Source organism: Rattus rattus, chromosome 1 (assembly GCF_011064425.1).
Source record: "Rattus rattus isolate New Zealand chromosome 1, Rrattus_CSIRO_v1, whole genome shotgun sequence".
Lineage (NCBI taxonomy): Eukaryota > Metazoa > Chordata > Mammalia > Rodentia > Muridae > Rattus > Rattus rattus.
Genome location: NC_046154.1, coordinates 156,967,622 through 156,992,209, shown reverse-complemented (window position 1 = coordinate 156,992,209; position 24,588 = coordinate 156,967,622). Strand labels below are relative to the sequence as shown.

General features: G+C 47.1%; 1 protein-coding gene across 1 annotated transcript; it reads right to left on the bottom strand.

Annotated features, from left to right (window-relative positions):
* Positions 1-2,825: 2,825 nt before the first annotated feature.
* On the bottom strand, positions 2,826-19,551 carry LOC116906870 (cytochrome P450 4F6-like). Its single transcript, XM_032909781.1, has 13 exons — positions 19,152-19,551; positions 18,648-18,846; positions 11,566-11,710; positions 10,720-10,773; positions 10,504-10,631; positions 8,813-8,934; positions 7,800-8,070; positions 7,436-7,502; positions 7,118-7,247; positions 4,486-4,619; positions 4,349-4,413; positions 4,113-4,195; positions 2,826-3,770 (listed from the first exon to the last, which is right to left on the bottom strand). The coding sequence occupies exons 2-13, from the start codon at positions 18,843-18,845 to the stop codon at positions 3,593-3,595; spliced, it is 1,575 nt and encodes a 524-aa protein (XP_032765672.1). The 5' UTR covers position 18,846; positions 19,152-19,551; the 3' UTR covers positions 2,826-3,592.
* Between the last annotated feature and the right edge of the window lie 5,037 nt (positions 19,552-24,588).

Genomic DNA, 24,588 nt, shown 5'->3' with positions numbered 1-24,588 from the left:
AAAAACAGCTGTCATGCTAAGATTAACCCATTAAAGAGAAATCTCCTATCCTGATTGGAACAGTAGGGCAGGTGCCTTGAAGGCAAGACCCCAGCCACTGAGGGCTTCAGCTTAAATAGTATAAATATATATTCAAAAAGAGGACATCTGAACTGAGAATGTGGCTGAAGTGATTCCCTTCTGCAAAATGGGCACCGAGGGAATCATTATCTTATGATCAACTCTAAAGGAGCTGTCAACAATGTCATACACCACTGCTTTTGCGAGCATGAAAGATAGGAGAGCACTGGGAGACTTGAATGCTTGCACTACCCTACCAGAAGCCACTGAAGCTGGGCAAGGTGGCTCAGGACAGCCTTGACAGGTGCTGAATAGTGTTGAGAATTTGAATCTTAGTGGACAAGGAGATCCCAGTGCAATAGGAGATGCCAGGAGAATGAGGTATCTACCATGAAATCCTTCAGACACAAAGTGGGAGCAAACCCCGCAAAAGGACCTCTTTGTTGCAAGAAGCAGGAGAGGGGACAAGGCTCCCAAAGGCTGCTGGAGCATTGATGATTCCTTCAAGAGCCCCAGATGCTGGATATGAAGCTACAAGGGTGTTGTTGTAATTTCAGTCTTATGTTTAGTTTTTCTTTTCCTATTTTTCCTTTCTATGCCCGCATTACTCTCTCTTGGACTGGGATTTTATGCTGCCTTATGCACATTAGAAATACTTTAGTGCATGTGGGTTTTTACTTCATCGTTTGTTGCTTCTAAGACCTCACGATGAAGGGCTCCCCTCACGTGTCTTAGGAAACTGTGAACTTGGGACGGGTGGGATCATTTCAACTGATGTCAAGTTTAGAAACGGAATAAACACATTTTGCTTTAGTTCAAAATTATAGCTTGTAGGACAAAGGTGAAAGGTTTGTAACCCCCATTGTACCCCTGATGATAGATGGGACGCGGAGACAGGAGAATCTCTGGAGGACTGGTTCTCAACCTTCCTAAGGCTGTGACGCTTTAATCCAGTCCCTCAAATTCTGATGTCCCCAATGATGAAATTATTCTATTGCTACTTCATAACTGTAAATGTGCTACTGTTATGAATCATAATGTAAATATATGTGTTTTCCAACGGTCTTGGGCATCTGCCAAATGGGTAACCACCCACGGGTTGAGAGCCATGGCTCTAGATGCCCAAGACCAGAAGAAGCTAAAAGAACCTGCCTTAAAGTCAGAAGAACAGTGGGGATCAATTCAGATTGTCCTCTGACCTACACATGCACACACGCACACATGCACACATGCACACCTGCAGGCATGCACAAACACTCTCAGACATATACAAAACGATTGATGAGTTAAGTACTTGAAATCACATCAGAACTCTCTGGAGAAATAAATACTAGAAAATTTTATATGGGAAAAAAGAAAATTAGAAAATGGGGTTCTGGGGTTGGCTCAGAGGTTAAGAGTATATGAGGATACTAGTCTGATTCCCAGCAGGGTCATCAGGTGGCTCACAACTGCCCCCACCCTCTGGGCACACAAACAGAGGGAATGAGTTAGAGGGAGAGAGTGAGGAAGAAGGGGAGAGACACAGAGAAGGGGGAGAGAGACACACACAGAGAGATTTTGGTTCTCTTTCCATGACGGATGCTGCCTGATTGAGGAACGTGGTCTAGTCCCACTCTCTTTCACTTTATACAATATCCATAACTTCTTGGATAGTGGAGTTTATTTCATAAAGTACAATGTCCTTTTGTACCCCCTGGAGTACACACCCTTGGCCCAGCATACATGGTAAAGGGAAGGACAAGCAGCCCTGTGGAGAGTCTATCTCAAAGGACAGTTCGTCCTGAGAGTCAGCCATCTTGAAAAATGGCCCCTTCCTTCTGAGAGGAGCTACCCTAGGGAACAGTGACTAAGGTACAGAAATCCAGCCCTGCTGAACCCTGCCCAAAGTGTACATTCCTACATTTATAAGCAAATCCCTACACTTAACAGAGGGCTTCGCTCACAATATTCCTTAACCCACCCATGGGCAGCAAAGAGCATGTTTGACACTTGGTTCATGACAGAATGACTATAGAGACACCAGCTGTGATATTTCAGTTTTCTGTCACAAAGTCAAGGGACTCACTGCTGTCAACCCCTCATGAGTTCTCGTTCTCTCTCTCTCTCTCTCTCTCTCTCACACACACACACACACACACACACACACACACACACACACACACACACACACACACACCACAGAAAACCTAAGAACCAGGAAGGTTTTTAGCTCACAGGTGGAGGATTTCCCAAAAACCCAAAGACACTCTATAGATAAGAACAGAACACTAGAAAATTTTTTAAAAGTCAAACATTTTTGCTCTTAAATCATTTCTCTTTTTTCTTTTTTTAGATTTACTTCTTATGTATGTGAGTACAGTGTAGATGTCTTCAAACACACCGGAAGAGGGCATCAGGTCCCATTTTTTACTGATGCCTGTGAGCCACCATGTGGTTGCTGGGAATTGAACTCAGGACCTCTGGAAGAGCAGGCAGTGCTCTTAACCTCTGAGCCATCTCTCCAGCCCATCTAAAGTCATGTCTCAAGCCAAAGATACATAAAACTCTGGTTTTTACGTTTTGAGACAAGGTCTCACAATGCTGGCCTCAAATTTTCAACATAGCCAAGACCAGTCTTTAACTCATGAAACGGTTTTAATTCCTTCCTGGCTGGAGGAGGGAAATCAAATCCTAGAAGAGACACAAGAATGGTGTGTGTGCGTGTGTGTGTGTGTGTGTGTGTGTGTGTGTGTGTGTGTTTCACAGACAGTGATCAGTGATGCTCATGAGGAGGCCAGAGGTTTATTCAGGTGTCTTCAGTCATCACTATCCACCTTATTTCCTGAGACAGTGTCTCTAACAACATGGAGCTCTGATTCAGCAGGACTGGCTGGCCACTGAGGCCCTGGGATCCTCCTGTCTCCCCACTGAGCCACCTCCCCAGCCCAAGGAAGAACAAGTGGGAACCTGAAAGGACATCACCACGCAGGGAGTCTGCAATGTGATGTCATTTTAAATTTAAGCTGCCTCAATGGTCTTGGACATCACAAGCCTTGGACATCATTTAACATCATTTTGAAGAGCTCCCAGACTTCTCTCCTGGGAAACTTCCCATCATTCTAATAAAAAATACCTTCAGATATGACAGGCACAGTGGCCCACTCTCTAATTGCCACTCGAGTGGTCAGGCCAGAGATTTGCTGCAAGTTAAAGGCCAGCCTGCTGTATCCACTGAAAGCTGAGACCCTGCCTCAAAAACAAAAGAAAGAAGTAAACTGCCTCAAATCTGCCAGTAAACCTTATATCTCTCCTGCTTAAAGATCTATGGTGCCTCCCTATGGCCAAAAGAATAAAGGCCTTTCTTGAGCTTGGGTGCAACTCTCATCAGTCTGTGGGCCCTGTGGGTCACCTGGAAAGGCTCTTGGACTCAGACATCAGCCCTACACAGGCTCCCAGAGTCTGTTGTTCTGCAGCGCCGCCTGCCGGCTCTCGGTGAGGGTCCGCTTTTTCTGGTATATGCAGAGGAGAGTGACCGGGCCATTAGATGGGGTTACTGAGAGCCTGTGCTCAGCGGCTCCACCCGCAGCCACAGTCCGCCCTCCGCGCGCAGGATCAGCTCCGGCTTCCGGCGCGGCTCCTTGTCATCTGGCTGGAGTCGGAAGCGCAGCAGCGTCAGCGCCACCGCCACCTTCATCTCGTTCATAGCGAAAGTCTGTCCTATGCAGTTCCTGCGGGAGAACAGGGTGGGGACTCTGACTTTACTGAGACCTAACCAGCCCCCAAGGTTTGAACTGAACTAGTCCCTGTCGTGCCACGCCAGCCCGAGAGGCCGAAGGTGCGCTGATGATCCTGGGGAATCCAAGTGTTGTGTTACCACTCCCAACGCTCTCTCAAACTCAGTGCCCAAGACAGATCAGGACCAGAAGAGCTCTGACCATAGGGCCCTCGCCTTTCACCTCCAGCCCCGGCTCTCTAGACCTATTTCCTGAGTAGAGGGCGGGAAGGAGACCCAGAACCAACCATCCCAACTTCCCCTGTCCCCTCAGTTATCCCAAGGGCTTTCGCCTCACCTCGGCCCGGCAGAAAAGGGAATAAAAGCCAGAGGAGACCTCTTCTGTGGGTTTTCTGAGTCGAAGCGGAAGGGGTCATAGACCTGAAGATCAACCAAGACAAGGCTGTTGGCTCAGGTCTCTGTGCACACCCAGCCAGTCCCAGTGAAGATGGATACGGAGACAGAAGAGTGAGCGCTCTGGTTTTCCACACCCCTTCCCCGGGTTCCAGAATTAGAGAGTGGGTAGGGTCGCACCTCAGGGTCTGGCCAGACTGAAGGGTTGTGATGAACCCCAAAGATGCTGATGATACAGTCGTTTCCTTTTGGACAAGAAAAGAAGTCAGTGCTGCCCCTGGGGCCCAGCAGGAGCCACCTCCCCATACTGTCCACACCTTTTGGGATGACCCGGCCGTCTGGAAGCACAACGTCTTGGGTGCAGCATCGGGAGATGACGGTGACTGGGGGGTGCAGTCGCAGACTCTCCTTGATGCACATGGTCAGGAAGGGCAGCTGGGCAAGGTCGTCCCTAAGAAACCACCATGTAATTATCCAGGGTGCAAAAACAAAGTCCTAGCCTGCTAGAATGCTTGTCATTAGAGGGCTAGCACCCATTTTTGATGACCTGAATTCAGTAGCCAGACCACACAAGGTGTTAAGAGAGAACCAACTCCTACCCAAGAGTTGTCTTCTAACCTCCACACATGCCATAGACTTCATGCACACACACACACACACACACACACACACACACGCACACGCACACGCACACGCACACGCACACGCAGAGAGAGAGTACTGGCCAGCTTCACTTGTTTCTCTGTGACTATGAATCCAAAACCAAATTTAATTTAATTTAATATGAATCAAATAAATTTGTTTATTATTTTTATTTGTGTGTGTGTGTGTGTTGTGTAAGCCAGGGTTCACCGTGCGCATCTTTCTCTATCCCTCTATATTTTCTATTTTGAGACTGTGTCTCTCACTGAACATGTATTTTGGTTAGACTGGCTGGCCACCACGATCCCATTCCCCTGTGTTCCAGTGCTGGCGTAGACTTTTACATGGATTCTGGACACTCAAACTGAAGTCTTTTTGCTATCAGCAATCACCCCAGCCATGTTTTATGGAATTTACTTTGCTTTGACATAATGTGTCACTATGTAGCTTTAGCTAGTCCAGAACTCCATGTAAACCGGGCTGGTCAGGAGCTTAGAGCTCCACCTGCCCCTGCCCCTGCCCCTGCCCCTGCCCCTGCCCCTGCCCCTGCCCCAGCCCCTGCCTCTGCCTCTGCCCCTGCCCCTGCCCCTGACCCCTGGACCCCTGACCCCTGCCCCAGCCCCTACCCCCAGTCCCACCCTGCCCCTGCCCCTGCCCTGCCCCTGCCCCTGCCCCTGCCCCCCCTGCTCACTACCTCTGCCCCTTCCTCTGCCCCCAACCCTGACCCCCTGACCCTTGCCTTCTGCCCTGTGCCAGGATGGTTTTGAACTGATCCTTAATGCCTCCACCTCATGAATGTAGAGAGAACAGGAGTGAGCCACCATGCTTAACTCTGAATCAAAGAGTAAACCATTAGAAAATAAAAAAAAAAAAAAATACTGGAGAAATTAACTTGATATTAATATTTTAGAAATATTTCTTTAAAACCCATACTTATCAAAAGATACCGTTACCAAACGCAAAGAGGATCTCTTTAACCGTTTTCATTTATTTTCGTGAGAAACCGTTAGAAACTAAATGGAGGCACTCGGGACTCAGAAGGTGGAGCAGGAGGATCGACACTTCACGAGCAGCGTAGGCTGTCGTTGAGTTGAAGGCCAGCCTCAGCTTAGGGACACTGTCTTAACAAGATTAGCAGGAGTGCTCACCACTCTCCAGAGGACCCCATTTCACTTCCTAGCACCCACAGAGAGCAGCTCATAACCAGCTGTTACTCCAGCTCCAGGGGATCTGACACCTTTTGGCTTTCTAGGACACTGTGTGTGTGTACACACCCGCACAGAGACAGGAATTAAAGCCAATCTTTTTGAAAGTGAATACGTTAAAAATAAATGTCCATCTGCTCTGACTAGAATTTCCATATCTATAAAAAAAAAAAAACCTGGACGATAAAGTTCGTTATTACATCTACCATTTCCAGGATTTGCCATGTCCTGCGATGAGGATAAATGTCACATGTATTGCTAACCACAACTGAGCTGGCGGGGGTAGCACCACTGACGACTGCAATTCTGTGCCCATCTGCCAACTCTCCATCCGCCCCACTCCGTACCAGACGGATTAAGGAGAATTAAAAAGCCAACTGCATCCAAATAGAATGCCAGAAGCAACATCTTTGTGACAGACAACCAGAAACTCTTCAAATTCCAGAGGCTTGAACTTAGAGACCAGAAGAAAGGGGCAGTATGCCATTCACAAAAATGGAGAATCTTTCTGTCTGTTAAGACACCACGGACCACAATAGTGTTCAAAAAAGTCATTCACAGATCTCTAGGATCCTGTCTGTCTGTTACCATGTGTGTGTGTGTGTGTGTGTGTGTGTGTGTGTGTGTGTGTGTGTGTAAATCATACAAACAAAGGCTACATAACCCAAGAGAAAAGTAGCCAGAGGATATGATCTAGGTATTCTCGAGGGTCAGCCAGTACATAAGAAACAATCCTCTAGCTTGTCAGGTAATCCCAGGAGGTGAGTTCAGGGCCAGCTTGAACTAATAACTACACCAAAAGTATCAAAAGCAGGGCCAGGCGGGTGACTCCTCACGTGAGACCTGCTGCTGATTCTGACAAGCCAAATCCAGTCCCTAGAACCCACATGGTAGAAAGAGAGAGCCAATGCCTGAAAGGTCCTCTGACCTCCACATGTGTACTTGGCACATACACACCCCCAATCAGACACACACACACACACACACACACACACACACACACACACACACACACAAGCAGATAGATAAATAAACAAATAAATAAATCAAAAATACCAACTACCATGCCAGCTCACACCTATATTCTGGGCACCGGACTCACCATTCAATCTCCTCAGGCTCTCGGTCCCTCAGCAGCTCCCGCACCTCCTGCCGGCAGCGCTCCTGGTGCTCCGGGTGCCTCGCCAGGTTGTACAGGATCCAGGAGAGTGCGCTGGCTGTGGTGTCATGGCCTGGGAGACACACAGGAAAGTCTGGGTGTCTGGGCTGTTTTAGCAGCCCAGAGTAAACAGTCCTTGGGCATCCATGTCCCCAAGCAAAGCAGTGGCTATGTAGACTGGAAGTCCAGTGTCTCCACACAATACCTAATTGGAATTGAGAGACTCTTGCCCTCACTGTAACCCTACACAGGGGCCCTCACCTCCAAACATGAAGGTGTCAGCCTCTGCCCGGATGTCCTCATCTGACAGCTCCTTTCCACGTTCATCCTGGAGACAAAAACTAGAACTGTCAACTCGTTCCGAGTCTGAGACAGGCTCTGATACCCACTGGGCACACAGGACATCTTCCCTCTCCACTCCACAGCCTGCCCTGCAGTTTCTTCCTCAATCGTTTGAGGTTGTTTGTTCCTTTATACAGTGTCCAACAGTCACCTCTAAAAGTCTCTGTACCCTGTCCTCAGTGACTGTAAACACCATCTATTGCTTCCTCTTGATCAAGTCTAACGTCTATCTGACATTTAATGTCAGCGTTCTTGGTTAAGGTCTCAGTTCACAGGAGCCCACCTTGGCCAGCAAGAGCACATCGATGAAGTCCAAAGTCTTAGACTTAGTCTTAGACTTCAGGAACTCGTCAACACTTTGGCTGGAGAGGGTGCGACGTCTCTCCCTGATGACGGCATCCGTGAAGTTGTGCACCAGGTCGCAGGCCTTGCGGAAGCGCCGCCCATTAGCAGTGAGGTAATACAGGAAGTCCATGTACAGGAAGGGCTGGTGATGCCGTTTCACTATGAGGGAGCTGAGCTCCTGAATAGCAGCTATGTATTCACTGGGAGACCTACAGCGCAGGCCAGAGAGAAGGAATGTGACACACGTGAAACCTCAGAGAAGTTCCATCCAGAGTTCCAGGCCCAGCATTTATCTAGAAAGGGATCCAGCCAAGCAAACCTCCCTCTCCCCCTCTGTTCCCTGTCTTTCAATACCAGTTATGACCCGCCTCCTCCAGGGAGTCCCTTCTGTTCTCTCTGGCCAGACCTCCCTCCCTGTGGATTCCCAAGCCAGATAAGGGATGGTAGAGTGTTGCCCACACCCCAGACATCTCTCAAAGAGCACAGCAGGAGTAGGGCTGCTCCCTACCCAAATCAGGCTTGGGCCTACCTAAACTCCATAGAGACAAAGACTATATCATGATAAAGCCATTTTAACTTCTGTTTCTCAGGCAGAGAACTGGCTTCTCAGAAGTCATGTGACCTGCAGTCTGTCTATCTGGCTGATATGATTGGAAGGTCCCTGCCCCTGCTACGGCCTCCTCCCTGGTCTTCTCTCCTCCCTGCACCCTGACTTGAGCTCTATAAGCTAGGCCCACCATCTCAATCAATGAGCTGTCCTCTGAAACAGTCTCCCAGATCATTCACACCAGCCATACTCCCCACAGCTGAAGACCCTCATCCCCTGCTGCTTAGCATCCTGAGACGGCTGGTGCTGGTGCGCTATGACCGGTGGGGTAAGGGACCCACACCTTCCCAACCTCCTGCTCCTTTCATCCACGCTCAGGTTCCCAAGCAAAGACTGTGACTCACTCCTGACAGTTGCTGTCGAAGCTGAAGACACATTTCTGCAGACTGTCCAAGGTCATCAGGCTGATGTGTTCAAACATGTCCAGACGGGCACTGCCCTTGGCGGTCAGACGCTGCCACTTGGCCTGGCCAGAGAAGGGAGCAGAACTAGGCCTTGGCTCCTGAGCTTCTGGACAACTCCAAACACCAGGGTAGATACACAAACACACACACACACACACACACACACACACACACACACACACACACCACATACACACCCCACTGGGGCCTGTGCCCCAGGCACCTACTTCCAGAATAGGCCAGACTTAGGTCAAAGAAGACACTAGGGAAACTGTGAGTTCAAGTCTAACTTCTGTAGGCTCTTTGGTCAGAGCATTTCCCTCTACTAGTTCCCACTTGGTAAACCTTCAGCAACAATTCATTTTGTTGTTCTAAAAACAAAAATCCCAGCCATTCAATTTTACCAATGAAGATTCAGGAGCCAGACACTATTAGCTAGCTCAGACAGGCAGAGAAAGCACCCAGCTGAACTTTCCTACATCCAGAAGGAAAAACAGGCCTTCTTCCACATGGTCTTAAAATACCCTTCAACCCAATGTCCCTCCTTTCTACTTCCTTATGTTCACTCTCTCTCTCTCTCAGCTGGTTGCTTGCTCTGCCTATTGACCTATTGACCTATTGTTGACTTTATTTTATCTCTTGTTTACTCTTGGGTTAAAGGCGTATGCTAAGGTTGGGCCACGCCCTACAACTCCTTGTTTACAATAAACCAAAATCTCTTGGATAAAAAGTATATGCTAGGGCTGAACCACACCACGAGGTTTTTCCAGCTCACAGTCTTGGGGGATCAAGTATCCTGCAGCATCATTTGACCTCATCTGCTGCCCCAGAAGCCACACCTCAGTGGCTGCTCCACCATTCACACTCTCCTATGGCTGGTGGATTTGGATGGGCTCCCTGACCTCTAGAGCCCCCAGTTTCATCATCCATAATGTAACTGTCATAGCCATTTCTCCTCATGGCAGTGTGAAAATTACAACAGACAACCTAGATCGTGGAAATGGCATAGTATTTCTGTTTTATAGTAGGTACTCAATAAATGTTAAATGGTATATGGCTACAGAAATCACTCCATATTGGGCTATAGAGGGGGCACTTGTTCTCATTACCTACACAGTGACTCACAGCTGTCTTTAACTCCAGTTACAGGAGGTCCAATGCCTTCTTCTGTATTCTACAAGCACATAGTCATATACACAGGCAAAACTCCAATACACATACAACAACAATATATATATATATATATATATATATATATATATATATATATATATATATATATGGGAGAGAGAGAGCCAGGTTACCACTAAATATAGTCATACATGCAAGCAAAACTCATATATATCTCACAAATATTTATCCAGGCACTGGTGGCGAATGCCTTTAATCCTAGCACTCAGAAGGCAGAGGCAGACAAATCTCTATGAGTTTGAGGCTAGCCTGGTCTACAGGGTGAGTTCCAGGACAGCCAGGGCTACACAGAAACACCTTGTCTCAAAAAAACCTATCTCAAATATATATACATATATATATGTAATTTTATATTTTTATTTATAATTTTATATCCACATGTGTAATTGTAATGTTAAAAAGAAATTACCCCGTACAAACACACATACACACAAACTTACATGCATGATGTTCACACTCTTGTTAAAGTTTTTCACATAGGGCTTCAGGATGTCGAAGTGGAACGCAGGTGTCAGCAGGCGACGTTGGCGGCTCCATTTCTCACCAGCACTCACCAACAGCCCATCCCCTGGGAGGGCAGGGATGGCAGTGGGCAAGGGTGGCACCTTCCCCAGGCCCAAAAGGGTATCTCTTGACCCTGCCCTTGAGGTACTCACCCAGCCAGGGCTTCAGGAAGCCATAGAAAATCATTTCCTTGGGAGCCACCGCAGCTGCCGTGAGCAAGGACAATCAGGGGTCACAGAGAGGTGAAAGAAGAAGCTGGCCTTGAATGCACGGAAATCTACCTGCCTCTGCCTCTGTACTGCTAGCTTTTAGGGAGCACACGCTACACCCAGCAGATCTCCACATTTTTGTCATTACCTAGTTCATTACCAGAGATGTTTTGCCAAGGATCACAAAATAAAGACCGTACCTTAAGTACACAAATGACTTCCATCTCCTAGCCTTTTGCTTTCACTTAAGAAGGAGCTATGAAGACACATGTGTCCATTTTTACTTTGCTTCTGTTTAAGACTGAATTCTGATTTTATGTACTGGTTGTCTGTCATTCTATGTCGAAAATATTAGGAGACAATCAAGTCACCGTGGTGGGTGAAGAATCTGTCCTATCATCCAAACGAGGCCAAGGTCAGAGAGGACTAGAGCCAGAGGGAATTTCCCTACGTGACAGTGAAGCCACCGCAGAGGAGGGCGGAAACAAGAGAATGACTCCAGCTGTGCTTGAAGAATCTTCTCCCTGGATTTTTCTGCCTGCAGATTTCTTTAATTTTTTTTTCAGAGCCCAGAAATGTAGCCTTGTATGTGGCAGACAAATGCCTCACCACAAAGCTATGCCCCACACCAGTAGATTTCTTTTTCTTCGCTAAGACCATACCAGGTTGAGTTTCCACCGTTCACATTGAACAGACTTTGTCCAGGGTCAGTCAGGTTAGTGGCAGCGGCAGGGATAGGGAGAGCTGAGAGAAAAGGAAGGGAACGGACAGTGATCCTTGGAGAAGTACCTGGGGCCTGGAGTATGGGGCCAATAAACTTGGGGTGGATAAGCCTCAGGATGGGGTAGAAGATCCCAATCCAACAGAGGTGGATATCCTGGAACTGGTGGCTCATTTCAGCCAACAACTGCAGGCCTTCTTCATTGTTCTTGACCTGCAGATGGAGAAGGTTGAGGTTCATCCTGAGAGGGTGGCTCTAGGCTCCCACTCTCTCGCCAATCAAATCCCACACCACTCCATCGCTTCTAATTGGCTCATTCATTTACGGCTCTTGCCGAATCAATGTGGATTAAACTATGCACATCACTTCTATATTAATGTATCTATTTACACATCTCTTTGAGGCCTATTCTCCTATCTCTGGGTTTTTTTTTTAAGATTTATTGATGTATTATTTGTATATGTGTGTGTCTATACATTTTATGCAGATGCTCATGGAGGACAGAAGAAAGTGTTGGGTCCCCTGGAAGTCCAGGTAGTCAGTTGTCAGTTTCCTGGTGTGGGTGCTAGGCTCTGAAGCCAGGTTCTTTTAAGAGCAGCAAGTGATCTTAACCACTGAGCCATCTCTCCAACCTCTATTTCCTGGAAGGATGGATGGATGGATGGATGGATGGATGGATGGATGGATGGGTGGGTGGGTGGATGGATGGATGGATGGATAGATGGGTGGATGGATGGATGGATGGATGGATGGATGGATGGATGGATGGATGGATGGATGGGTGGGTGGATGATGGGTGGATGGATGGGTGGGTGGATGGATGGATGGATGGATGGATGGATGGATGGATGGATGGATGGGTGGGTGGATGGATGGATGGATGGATAGACAGATGATTGATGAATAATATGAATATACAAATGATTTATAAATGTTATACTTAGTAGTTAAGTAAATGCCACAGGGATACATAATAAATAAATGATAGAGGCAAAATATGTTAGATATTAAATAAATGTATGAGTGTATCTATGTATCTATTTCAGCACAAATTATCTGTCCCATTTGTTTCTCTCTATCATTCTCTGTCCTTATCTCTCCTGCTCTCCCTCTCTTCCTCTGACCCCTCCCTCTGCATGCCTCTCTGTATGTCTTTATCAGATTCTTTGCATCCAGTTCTTCCAATATCTGTTCTCCTCACCACTCATGTGAACTCAGTGTGAACTCAGCAAATTGTAACCCATCACTGGTTAAGTTTCTCTGCAGCTGTGAAGCAAAGGATGCTTCAAGACACCTACAGCGTTATCCCCAGATGCGAAGGGAAGTGTGAATAGGAGGGAACGGATGGCATGGCCAATGTAGGAGCTGGACAGCCATTGTTGACCTACCCAGCTCCAACTACTTGGAAGTCATCCCAGTAAGTTCCTTTTAGAATATAAATACTTTGTATTGAGTCTGTTCCTATAGAGAACCCTGACTAATGCAAATTGTGCTGCCAGGAGTGGTTCTAAGGAAAGAGAATTATAAGGATATTTCTGTTTAGTGGGTTATTGGAATCTGACACTAACTCTGCAATTTGACAAAACCAAAGTTCATTTCTTGGAACACTAGATCACCAGTAGGAAGTTATAGAACTTTTCCTCCCTTCCTCCCTAGTTATGGATGTAATGTGAGCATTTTGGTCCCTGCTCCTCCTATCATGCCTTCCCCACTATGATGGATGCTACTTCCCCTGGAACTTTCCTTAAGTTGCTTTTAGCCATGCTGTTTTATCACAGAGACAGAAAATAACTACTACCATTAATGAAGGCTTGGTGGTCTAGAAAACACTAATAACCAATGGGGTGAACTGCTTGAAAACTATGCAAAATTAATGCACTCAATATTCCTGATTTCACCCACTGTGAAGAGCAAGAGAGGTAATGATTCTCTATTTAAAACTTTTTAACATGTCTGGGAAGTAAATAATCTAATGATGCTGGCTGGTTGGGTTCAATGTTTCTGGATAAAATAGCAAATAAAAATTAAATGAGTTTAACTTTCCAGCTCCAGTTCTACACAGATTATCTAAAAGCTTGGAAGTGTGTCCTAGGAGAGAATCTGTTGTTCTTTTTCTTGTGGTTCTTCTTGTTTCGGTTTTTTGGTTCGTTTGTTTGTTTGTTTGTTTGTTTGTTTGTTTCAAGACAGGGTTTCTCCATGTAGCCTTCCTTGTCTAGCAGCGTGTTGAGCACTCTGTAGACCAGGCTAGCCTCAAACTCATAGAAATCCACCTGCTTCTGCCTCTTGAGTGCTGGGATTAAAGACATGAGCACCTGGCCCCTAAGAGAGAATCTTATCTTGAGCAACCATAGGCCTGAAGATTCTGAAAGCCAAACACAAGCCCTTGTCATAAGACTGAATGGCTTACGATGTAACTTTATGTCAAAGCGCATCAACGATTAATGGGAGCACACAGTTTGGTAAAGAGTAAGGTCCTGTAACTTGGGATGGAGGTGCACAGAAGACCTGAGAGAACAGAACTCTCAAAATTGTTTTGCCAAGGAAGATGTCACCCCACATTTAATAGCAAATGTACACCCAACCCCACTCCCTGAACTATTTCCCTCTCCACCTTTGTCTGAAAAAGTTAATACTGTTTGTCTATGAAACCAAGAATGGCCTTCCTGAAAGAGATGCCAAGCAAGACAACTCTGATGCCAACTGGGCTCTACCTTCACCACCAGACTCAAGTCTCAGCAGGTCCCAGAAATGGAGTACAAGGTGAAAAGGCACACAACACTCTTAAAGAACCCGTGGTTTCTGTTCCATATAACAAGAGGTCTGGAATGTGTGTTTGTTTGTCTGTGTGTGTGTGCGTGCATGTATATGTGTGTACTTATATAAATGTATGCACATACACACATATGTATGTGTATGTGTATGCGTATATGTATATGTATATATGTATGGAACCAAGTCTACACAGGTAATGAAAGCACAGCAAATTACTAAAGATTCCAAAATACCTATGGTTCCTACTCCTGCTACAACACCTTCTGTTCCTAAGCATGCACCTACAGTCTTATGAAGTGTGCCCTATGATCTGCTAAACAGAAGACTAGGCATTTATAAATGTTTCCACATGCTACACAGGCACCACCCAAAAAAGGACAGGTGCAACTTTATAGCTTTTCTCCAACAACCCTAAAGGACACTAGTGAAGGACACTACAAGTGTGTAGAGTCATGTTTTAGCTTGGGAAAGGAGATGATCAAACCTGTGACTATATGCTGTTTCTTGCGTCAAATGGTTTGGCTGTATGGCAGGTTGCCTAAAAAGAGTGTTATTAAAAAACTGTGTCCCATGTGATCTCAGCAGAGGTAGACTTACTTCAGTAATCAAGTAGATAGGGTATCTGTACTATGGATTATAGTTAATATCTTTTCCCAGCTATCCCTGACATTGACCTGTGGATCTATGACCAAAGTGGCCAAGGAGACAATGATGGAAGTTATACATAGGCTCAAAAACACAGGCTTCCACTCACCGAGGCCCATCTACTTATGGCTACCATTCCACTAACAGAGAAAAACACTGAGCCTCCAATATGGAACCATTTCCCGGGGAGACCAGCCAGTGACCCGAGGCAGTTACTAAGGTTGACTACCTTAGACCACTCCCATCGTGGAATGGATGTGCATTTTCCCTACTGAAATAGTCTAATTATGAATGTGCCTTTTCCTGCATGTAACGCCTCTGACAAAATGATCACCTATCCATTTAAAGAATTCTTTATCCACCATCATGGCATCTCACGTAATTTTGAGCTAATGAAGGAACTCATTTCACGGCCACTGAAGTGAGGTAGTGGGTTCATGTTTGTGGAATTCGGTGGTCTAACCATCTCCCACCATCCTGAAGCAGATGGCTCGAAAGAGTGGAATGGCCTTTTAAAAGGACATCTACTGTGTCAATAGGTGGAAATAACTCATAGCTGAACAAGTTTTCCAGAAGGCTAGATATGCTCTGAATCTGTGTACAATATATGGTACAGATATCCTCCTAAAACCAGGATTTACAGTTCAAAAATTAAGCCAGGGGTGGAAATGAGAATGGTGCCATACCTAATCACCTCTAGGGACCCACTGGCAAAATTTTTCTTCCTTGTTCTCACAAACTTATCTTCTACTAACTTACAAGGTTTGGTTCCAAATGGGAAGCTGCTTCTGCCAAGAGATATACTAAATACTCCATTGAGTCAGAAGCTAAGCCTTCCCTTCAGCCATGTTGAGTTCCTTATTCCCTTGAATCAACAGGCTAAGAGATGTGTTATTATGTTATCAGGTGTAACTGATCCAAAATGCCCAGAGGAAAAGTGGGCCTGCTTCTCTACAATAGAAGGAAGAATGTGTGTCAGAAGTCTCCATTGTCCGAGTTAGGTCAAAGTTGTGACCTCTGTTTTCCTCTGTGGTGTTGAGATGAAACACTGCATCTCCATGGAGTGCAGAAGTCCTTTCAGGGCATTTCTTGTTACCATGTTCTGTGGTTAAAATCAATAGGAAACTCCAACAATGCAATCTAGGAAGAATGACAATAGATCATCAGGGATGAAGTCCATCCTTCCAGAAAAAGAGCCAAGACCTTAAGATATGTTTGCTGAGGGTAGAAGTAATACAGAATGCATAGTTGAGGAAAGCAGTTAAAAATACCAGCTAAGGGCTGGAGAGATGGCTCAGTGGTTAAGAGCACTGACTGCTCTTCCAGAGGTCCTGAGTTCAAATCCCAGCAACCACATGGTGGCTCAAAACCATCTGTAGTGGGATCTGATGCCCTCCTCTGGTGTGTCTGAGATGGCAACAGTGTACTCACATACATAAGATAAATAAATAAAATGAATATCCTAGTAAGAGCACCAGTGGAAGGGGAAGCCCTGGGTCCTGCTAAGACTGAACCCCCAGTGAACTAGACTGTCGGGGGAGGGCAGCAATGGGGGGAGGGTGGGGAGGGGAACACCCATAAGGAAGGGGGGAGGGAAGGGGATGTTTGCCCGGAAACCGGGAAGGGAATAACACTCGAAATGTAAATAAGAAATACTCAAGTTAATAAAAAATAAATAAATAAATAAATAAATAAATAAATAAATAAACCTTTTAAAAATAAACCACCTAAGATTATTATCTTGAGTGTTTCTGTTCTGTTTTAAGGATATGCTTTGCACAAGCGCACAGATATTTGGGTTTCCTTTTCTCCTATTGCTTTACCATGTAACTAACGGAACAGTGGTTGGAATAACATCAGTGGTTAGGCATTCCTCAAGTGCCTCTGCCATCTACTCTAGGGAAAGGAATAGTAGAGTCCTTTGTGTGATACTTAGATCATGTGAAGTGGAGTTGAAACTCTATTATTATCTTCATTTGATGGTTCAGCGTGACATGGGAGATAAAGCTGTGTGTCAGGTTGACCACAAGTGGGTTTCAGGTCTTCACTGTCAACTTGGCAGGATCTGGGATTAACCAAGAGAAATTCCTCTGGGTGATCTTGTGAGGGAACCTCCTGGAAAGATGAACCGAAGAGAAGACCCTCCCTGTTGATGGGCGCTGCCTTCTGGCAGGTAGCCAAGATATAAAGAAGTCTGAGGTCAAACCTACTGCCTGGGCCCTGGGCCTTCACTTCCTGACAGTGAGTGTGTCTCTTCTTCATCAGAACTCAGCTTCCGATGGGAGATCAGAAACTCTCCACGATTCATCCAGGCCTTCAGCAACAGGTTAGAACTGCTGAGGCATCCATTGTGGTCTGAGTAGCTACTGGGTCTTCAGCCTTGCCAACATCCAGAGAGCCATGACTGAATTCCCCAGCCGTGGCTGTGCACCATTCTGGTAACAATGGTAAGATGCACGTGGCCTGTTCATCTGGAAAACCCTTCCTAATGCAGAGTAATCGGAAGGAAGCTCCTGCGCTGGGAGAGAGGAGGAGGAGGTCCTGAGAGGAGAGAAGGCCAAGAGGGAAGCTGGGAGAACAGAAGGCTATGGAGAGAAAGCAGCACTCGAATCCAGGCCACTGTATGTAGTCCTCATAGGTGACACCAAAGTATCAAATGTGGCTCCGGCAATAGGCATGGAGCAAGGGGTACTGGATATGAACAAGGAGATGTAGCCATTATAGGAGAGTCCACGGTGGCGCCCTCTAGAAAAACAGGAAAAGTAATGGCCTAGTAACGGAACCCTTCATTTCCTAGGGAGCAGGAGACAGTCAGTGTTTCATCTCAACACCACAGAGGAAAACAGAGGGCTCAACTCTGACCTAACTCAGATGGCGGAGTCCTCTGACACCTTTTGAAGATGAAGAACTAGAAAAGAAAGGACAGGGAGTGGCGGGGCTGGAGAGATGGTCCAGAGGTTGAGAGCATTTGGTGATCTTGGAGAGGACCTGGTTTTGATTTCGAGGACCTACAGGGTGGCTCACAACTACCTGTAGCTCCAGTTCCGGGGGGATCCAATGCCTTCTTCTGACCTCTCTGAGCAACAGGTGCACAAGCGCACATGTTGGCAAGACGCACATAAAACTAAATAAATAAATTTTATTTTTAAAGAAATAGAAAGGACAGGGCCTACAGACTTGGAGAGGAGAGATGGCATCTTCTGCCATTCGGGATCCCTGCGGTGGGAGGAATCAGAGCTGATCCACACAGGTACAGACACTGGCCTGAGGCCAACGGAGATGGGTTAGGAAAGGAGCATACCCCATTCGTTCTACTAGAAAGCCTCAAATCCAACGATAGAAAAGGAAGAGAGCACAGGTGACGGGTAGCCGGGCTCTGCTCTCTGCAACCTGTCCTGGGGTGAGGTAGGGGGATCTAACAACAGAACAGGACTGAACACACGACAGGAAGACTCAAAACATGAGTTCTGATAAGAGCGTGATCCAAAGTTAACTGGGAATAAGAAAGGGGGGGTGGAGGGCTGGCAGTGGGGGCGGGGGGGCCTCAAAGGTGGTATAGGGAGGCCTGTAGATCTGCAGGGTATGTGAATAGAAAAGGACTGATTCAGCCTCCTCACCTCTCCGCTGTTGTGGGCCCTTGGCCCTCTCGTGACTCCCAGGTTCCTAAGAGCCTTTCCCGACCCTTTGAGAACGTTCATCCTGACACACCAGACCTACCTGCTACCACACTCACCAAGTTCAAGTGACCCCAAAACCAGTGCCGTGAAGGGGGCTGAGGGAAGCAGCGGAGACGGCAGTAGTTGTCATAGAAAGCACTGATCCAGGCCAGAATTCGAGCCAGAAACAAGGAGGTCCCAACCACCAGCAGAAGCTGCCATGGGGAGACAGCCACTGGCCCCCGGCCCAGCCAGGACAGGCTCAGCTGTAGCATCCTACAAGATAGACCAGAAATGAGATTCTGAGGCCCAGGGGATAGAGATGGACCTCCGGGGTCAATGGGCAAGGATAATGATTTAGAGGACTAGAGCATGGCAAGGAAAGAGGGCACCCAGGGCTGTGCAGGGGAGAGACAGAGAAAACAGGCAAGAGAGAGACCAATGGGAACTGTTTACAGTCTATACTGCACAGGGAAGTAGCGGAGTAACTGGGAAATCCCCAGGCCTCCAGAGCCACCCCCGCTGTAGACAGAGCTTCCACTGTTCAATCAGGGCCTTGCGCGTGTCCCCAAGTCTGGCACCTTTTCTCAGGAGTCCCAGAGACTTCCGCTCTTCTCTGTTAATGTTTTTGTCCCCGGCTACTGACTGCGCAGGACGATGAGGTGGGCTGATCCAATCCTTCCCAGGTTCCCAGGCCGGGTGGCCGCCTCCCAGCCTGGGCAGGAAGCCAAAATGAGGGGGCGGCGCCAACCCGAAGCAGTTGGAGTCAATCCAGTGTCACAGGCCCAGGCAAGCAGGGATTCAATGCCTTCTATCTGAACCAGGACAAAGGTGTATTGAGACCCAAAATTTACAATCTCTCCCGTTCTCCCCAGGCTCCGCAGGTCCTCTGTACGGCAGGCTAGAGGGCAGCAGGCAGTATTTTTCAGTGCAGGACCGAGAGGCTCTGAGCCTCTGCCCACCAGTTGCACAGCCTATCAGAATTCAAGTTCTCCCCCAAGTCATCCACGTTCTGGGTGGAGACTAGGCTTCCGGAAACAAAGAGTGTAGCAGTGCTGAAGCCGACTAGATCAGATTCTGAAGATTAAAATTCCCAGCTGAGGAGCCAGAGTTCGTTCAGATCGAAGTAGGTGGGAGAGCTCACGCTGAGAGAAGCCAGGAGTTGTGGGAAAATGCAGACTGGCGAGGAGACAGAGCTGGGGTGTGTGCTCTGTGTCCAGGCACCACGTTGAGAGCTCCAGGAGAAAAACGCCATTCGCATATAAAGGCAGGCCCATCAGAAAAACGCTATTATTCCTTCAACTGAAAGGGTAAAAGCCCGAGGATGTGCAGTGATGAATTTCAAGTTGTAAAAGATAATCCTATAACTGCCAACCCAGGCTGCTGTATTCAACGAAGCTATCTGTCATAACAGAAGGAAATGTTTTAAATTATCCACGGTAGGGGCTGGAGAGATGGCTCAGCGGTTAAGAGCACCCGACTGCTCTTCCAGAGGTCCTGAGTTCAATTCCCAGCAACCACATGGTGGCTCACAACCATCTGTAATGCGATCTGATGCCCTCTTCTGGTGTGTCTGAAGACAGCTACAGTGTACTTATATAGAATAAATGAATGAATAAATCTTTAAACTATCAACGGTAAAAAAAAAAATAGCACAAAGGAATTCAGGAGCACTGAGCCAACTCTCTGAAAGATGCCCGATAGAATCCTTCAGACTGAAGAGGGCCACAAAGTTCAGGGGAAAAAAAAAAAAAACACACTAGAATAGTATTTACACAACAGAGGGAGGAGGGGAACAAAATCAACAAAATTGCAGGAATCAACACACACCTTTCATAACTCCAGTGTTCTCAGTGTCAACTGCACCCCAAACAAAGGCACAAGCTGGTAGATTGGACCAAACATCTGAAACCATCTATGTGTTGCTTCCAGGAAACCACTCACCACAAAAGACAGGCACAACCTTTGGGTGAAAGAATAGATAGAAATATCTCAGGGGTAGTAAGACGGCTCGGTGTGTTAAAGCCAAGCCTAGCAGCTTCACATGATGGGGGGAGAGAATTGACTCCTGCAAGCTGCCCTCTGGCCTCCACACACGGCATGACAAGCGCGTGGATGGGCGCCACGCACACATACACACCGGAATAAAATGTGTGCTTTTAAGGGTTTCCCAAGGAAATGAGCCTAGGGCATAAGCAAGCCGGTGTTGCTGTTCTGTCGTCTGATAAAAGACTCTTCAAGCCGAAACTACTGAGAAAAGACAGACGCCACTCATAGACCAGTGAGATGCTTCCATGGATGAGACTCTCGCCACGTAGTTAACACAAGCCTGACAACTTAGTATAAATTACTAAGCAGTGTCCTCGGTGGGGTGTCTGCTGGTACCTATGAAAAGGAGGGGGCGGCCGTAAGGTATTATGGTCTGCACAGCAGCTGGATTCTAACCGTACATTCTTTGTGTGTGTAAGTTTTGAGACAGTGGTTTTTGTTTTTTTGGTTTGAAGGTTTTTTTTTTGTTTTGTTTTCTGGGGGTTTGTTTATTTTTGTTTTCGTTCTTGTATGTAGGCCTGGCTGTCCTAGAACTAGCTCTGCAGACCAGTCCTGGCCTCAAATCCACAAAGATCTGAACCCACCATGGCCGCCGCCACCACACGACCTAACACTACATTTTTTTTTAAAGAAAAATACAGTTTATTTCAGGCGTACAGTATTTCCGACCACTGCTATGGTCTGTCCATTTGTCCAAAGTCCCAGGTTACTAAGGGAGATGGGGAGGGCACAGAAATTACTCTCTTGCCTAATTTTGAAGCTCAGAAAGCTGATTCCAAGGTTAAGCTCTTAAGCCTCATCCCAGGCCTTAAACAGCCCAGCTTCCCCAACTTCACCATTTTTAGTTAAGTCCTTCAAACTCTCAAGGGTATTCAAGCCGGGAGCACTCCCAGGAGGCTGCAAATTCTGGGCAGGTGAGGGATGCTCCGTGGGAGATTAGGGAGGGGACAATGGAGACCTTAGAGACTTCTACCTCCCCCTCCCCTTTCTCTTCCAACTGTATACTTTTCTCACAATTACCAATCCAGCCAGCCTCCCACTGTGGAATTCCGGTCCTTTCCACAAATGTACCTGCCTACTTTCCACAAGCCTGGCTTCTACAACCACATCCACACTTATCACTCATCTTCCAATTCACTGCACCTAGGAGGCACTATGCTGGGAAACCTGGTCTCATCTCTCGTATGGCACCTTAAGATTCAAGGGGCTGGAATAGGTCCCATCAACCCTACAAGCAAGGACCCTAGGACTTTTCTTCCCCTGAAGGAAAGGACAGGGAAACAAAGAAGGGATATAGCTGTGGCTTTGCACTTTTTTTAGTTGATGTGAGAGGTCATCTCCTGAAGAACAGCCCTGTCACCCTTCTGGAAGTGGTGGAACAAACACGGTCTGCAGCTGCTGGCTCACCTGGGCAAACGCCCATCTTCGCAACTGTATCGAACTCAGAGGTCATCACCTCCCCAAGGAAATCTTCTATCCAGCTCCAAGTCAGCTTCTTTTCCAGCTCCAAGTCAGCGCTGGCGATGAAGTAATCCTCCTCTGCACCCCACCCCCAGGCATTCGGCCTTCTCCTGGCTGTGCACTCCCCCGAAACCATTCCCCACAGCGATCTGTAAAGTAGGCCAAGCCTCCAGCGCATCGCGGACCGACGCCAGCTCCAAAGAGCACGCGCACGAGCACGCGCACGAGCACGCGCATGTCTTCTGTGGCACCCGCCACCATCAATTTAGCTAACGCTACATTCTTACAATCTCTGAATTAAATGGCATCATTGATCAAATGGACTTAACAGGCATTACAGAATACTCCATCTACACACACCAGAATACACATTCTCCTCAGCAGCTTAAGAAGCGTTCTCTAAAACAGACCACGAGCATACCTAAGGCCCATCTCCTAGGTGATTCTGGACTTTGTCAAGTTGACAATTAATATTAACCATCACAAAGGGTTTCTTAGTTGGGGTGGTGGCAAGCCTAAACCATCTTCTTGATTTAGAATTATCATGGAAACACATGTCCGAATGTGTGTATAGGGCTTCCAGAAAGGTTTAGCTGAGAATAGAAGGCTCGCCTTGAATGCTGGTTGCACCATTCTCTGGTCCAGAGTTCCAAGCTGAATAAAAAAAGAGGAAGTTCAGACTAGAACTGAACTGGAAGCTTCTTCCCAACTGGGTAAGCTTCACAGAGGTGAAGGTGCTATGTCGGATGATGAAGAAGAATTATCGACAGTCATACTCACCTGTGGACTCAGTGTGTGTAGGGGTTTGAATGAGAAATGTCTCTCATGATATTAGCATTTGAACACTTGGTCCCCAGCTGCTAGTGCTTTTTGGGGAGGCTTAGGTGGTGCAGCCTTACTGAAGGAAGTATATCACTGGGGCCAGGCTTTGGGGATTTTACAACCCTCCCGTGCTTCCGGTTTGTTCTCTCGCCCTTGTGCTTGCAGTTCGAATGCGAGCCCTCAGCGTCCTCATCCAGCCACCATGTTTACCACATTCTGCAATGCGTCTCTTGCCTTTGTGAACTCTAACCCTCTGGAACTATAAGCACCGAAACAAACATTTTCCCTCCACTTTTCCACTCCCTTGTTCGTTTGACCGGGTTGTCTTGGTCACGTGTTTTATCACAGCGACCGAAAAACAACCAAGACAGTGTGCTAGGTTAATGGCTGAGCAGGCGAGACATTTGCATCGGAGCAACAGCGGAAAGTTTGAGGTGGAGCTCCTTTCTGTTTGGTTTTAAAATCTATTCCACAAGAAGGAATTCATGTTTGATGCTGTGAACCGAAGCCATCAGAACCCTATGGAATTGTGGGTATGGAGGTCATAGGTCCTTGGAGGTATGTCAGTTGGAATTTCTATTGTCCATGACCAAAAGCCACCGGGAAGGAAAGGGTTTGTGTCACCTTACGTTTCCTAGCAACAGTCCATCACTGAATGAAGTCGTGGCAGGAACTGAAGCAGAAGCTCTGGAAGAACACTGCTGACTGGCTTGATTTTCATGGCTTGCTTAGCCTGCTTATTTACACAACACTGGACCAGGGGTGGTACCCTCCCACATCAAGTATTCATCAAGAAAATGCCCTACGGACTTGTCTACAGGCCATCTGGATGAGGGCATTTTCTCCATTGAGAGTCCTTCTTCTCAAATGACTCTTGCTGGTATCATGTTGACATAAAGCTAACCAGGAGAGAGCCTAAGGCGCGGCAGATGGCTCTATATGTTTATTTTTATGCCTGCGGATCAATGATACTCTCAGCCTTGGCCAGAGAAGCTTCTTTTTGCAGTGAGCGAGCGATAGTATTGGCAGGTTCTCATAATTGGTCAAAGCGATTGTACTCTGTGACTGTTGAATGCTCCGTCGTAAGTGGGGCATTTAGACCACCTCCTGCGAGGCTCAAGGAGCACTGTGGTCAGAAAGTTGTAAGAGGCAGATAAAGGAGTGGAGTGTTGTGATGTGCTTTCCTTCGGGCGGCTACGATTACCTGCCCAAGACCTGCCCAAAATTGGGCCTGCCAACATCCTGTCGTAAGGTGGAAGAGGTCACAGTGTTTCACCACTTCCTCGTGATCTCTAGGCTAATGGTTGCTGGGAGATGAAGGCATTTTCTTCAGTGGCACAGCTATGGGTAATGTGCACGCACTCTTATAAATACCTCTCACCAATGCCTCTGCAGGCAACCTGAATAGAACTCATTGAAACACACAGGAAAAGACGGGAAAGGAGAGTGAGGCAGGGCAAGGTGGCTTGTGCCAAACCTGATGAGACAAGTTCACTGCCTGGGGCTCCTACGGTGGGAGAGGAGAACTGACTCCCACAGTCGTCTTCCGACATCTGCACGCGTGCCATGTGCATGCACACAAAGAAATACATAAACTTGGAAGGTATACAAGTAGAAGTGAGACTAGCTAGGCACGGGAATAAATGAAAGAGCAGATAGCAATAGCTGGTAATGGAGGGTGATTAT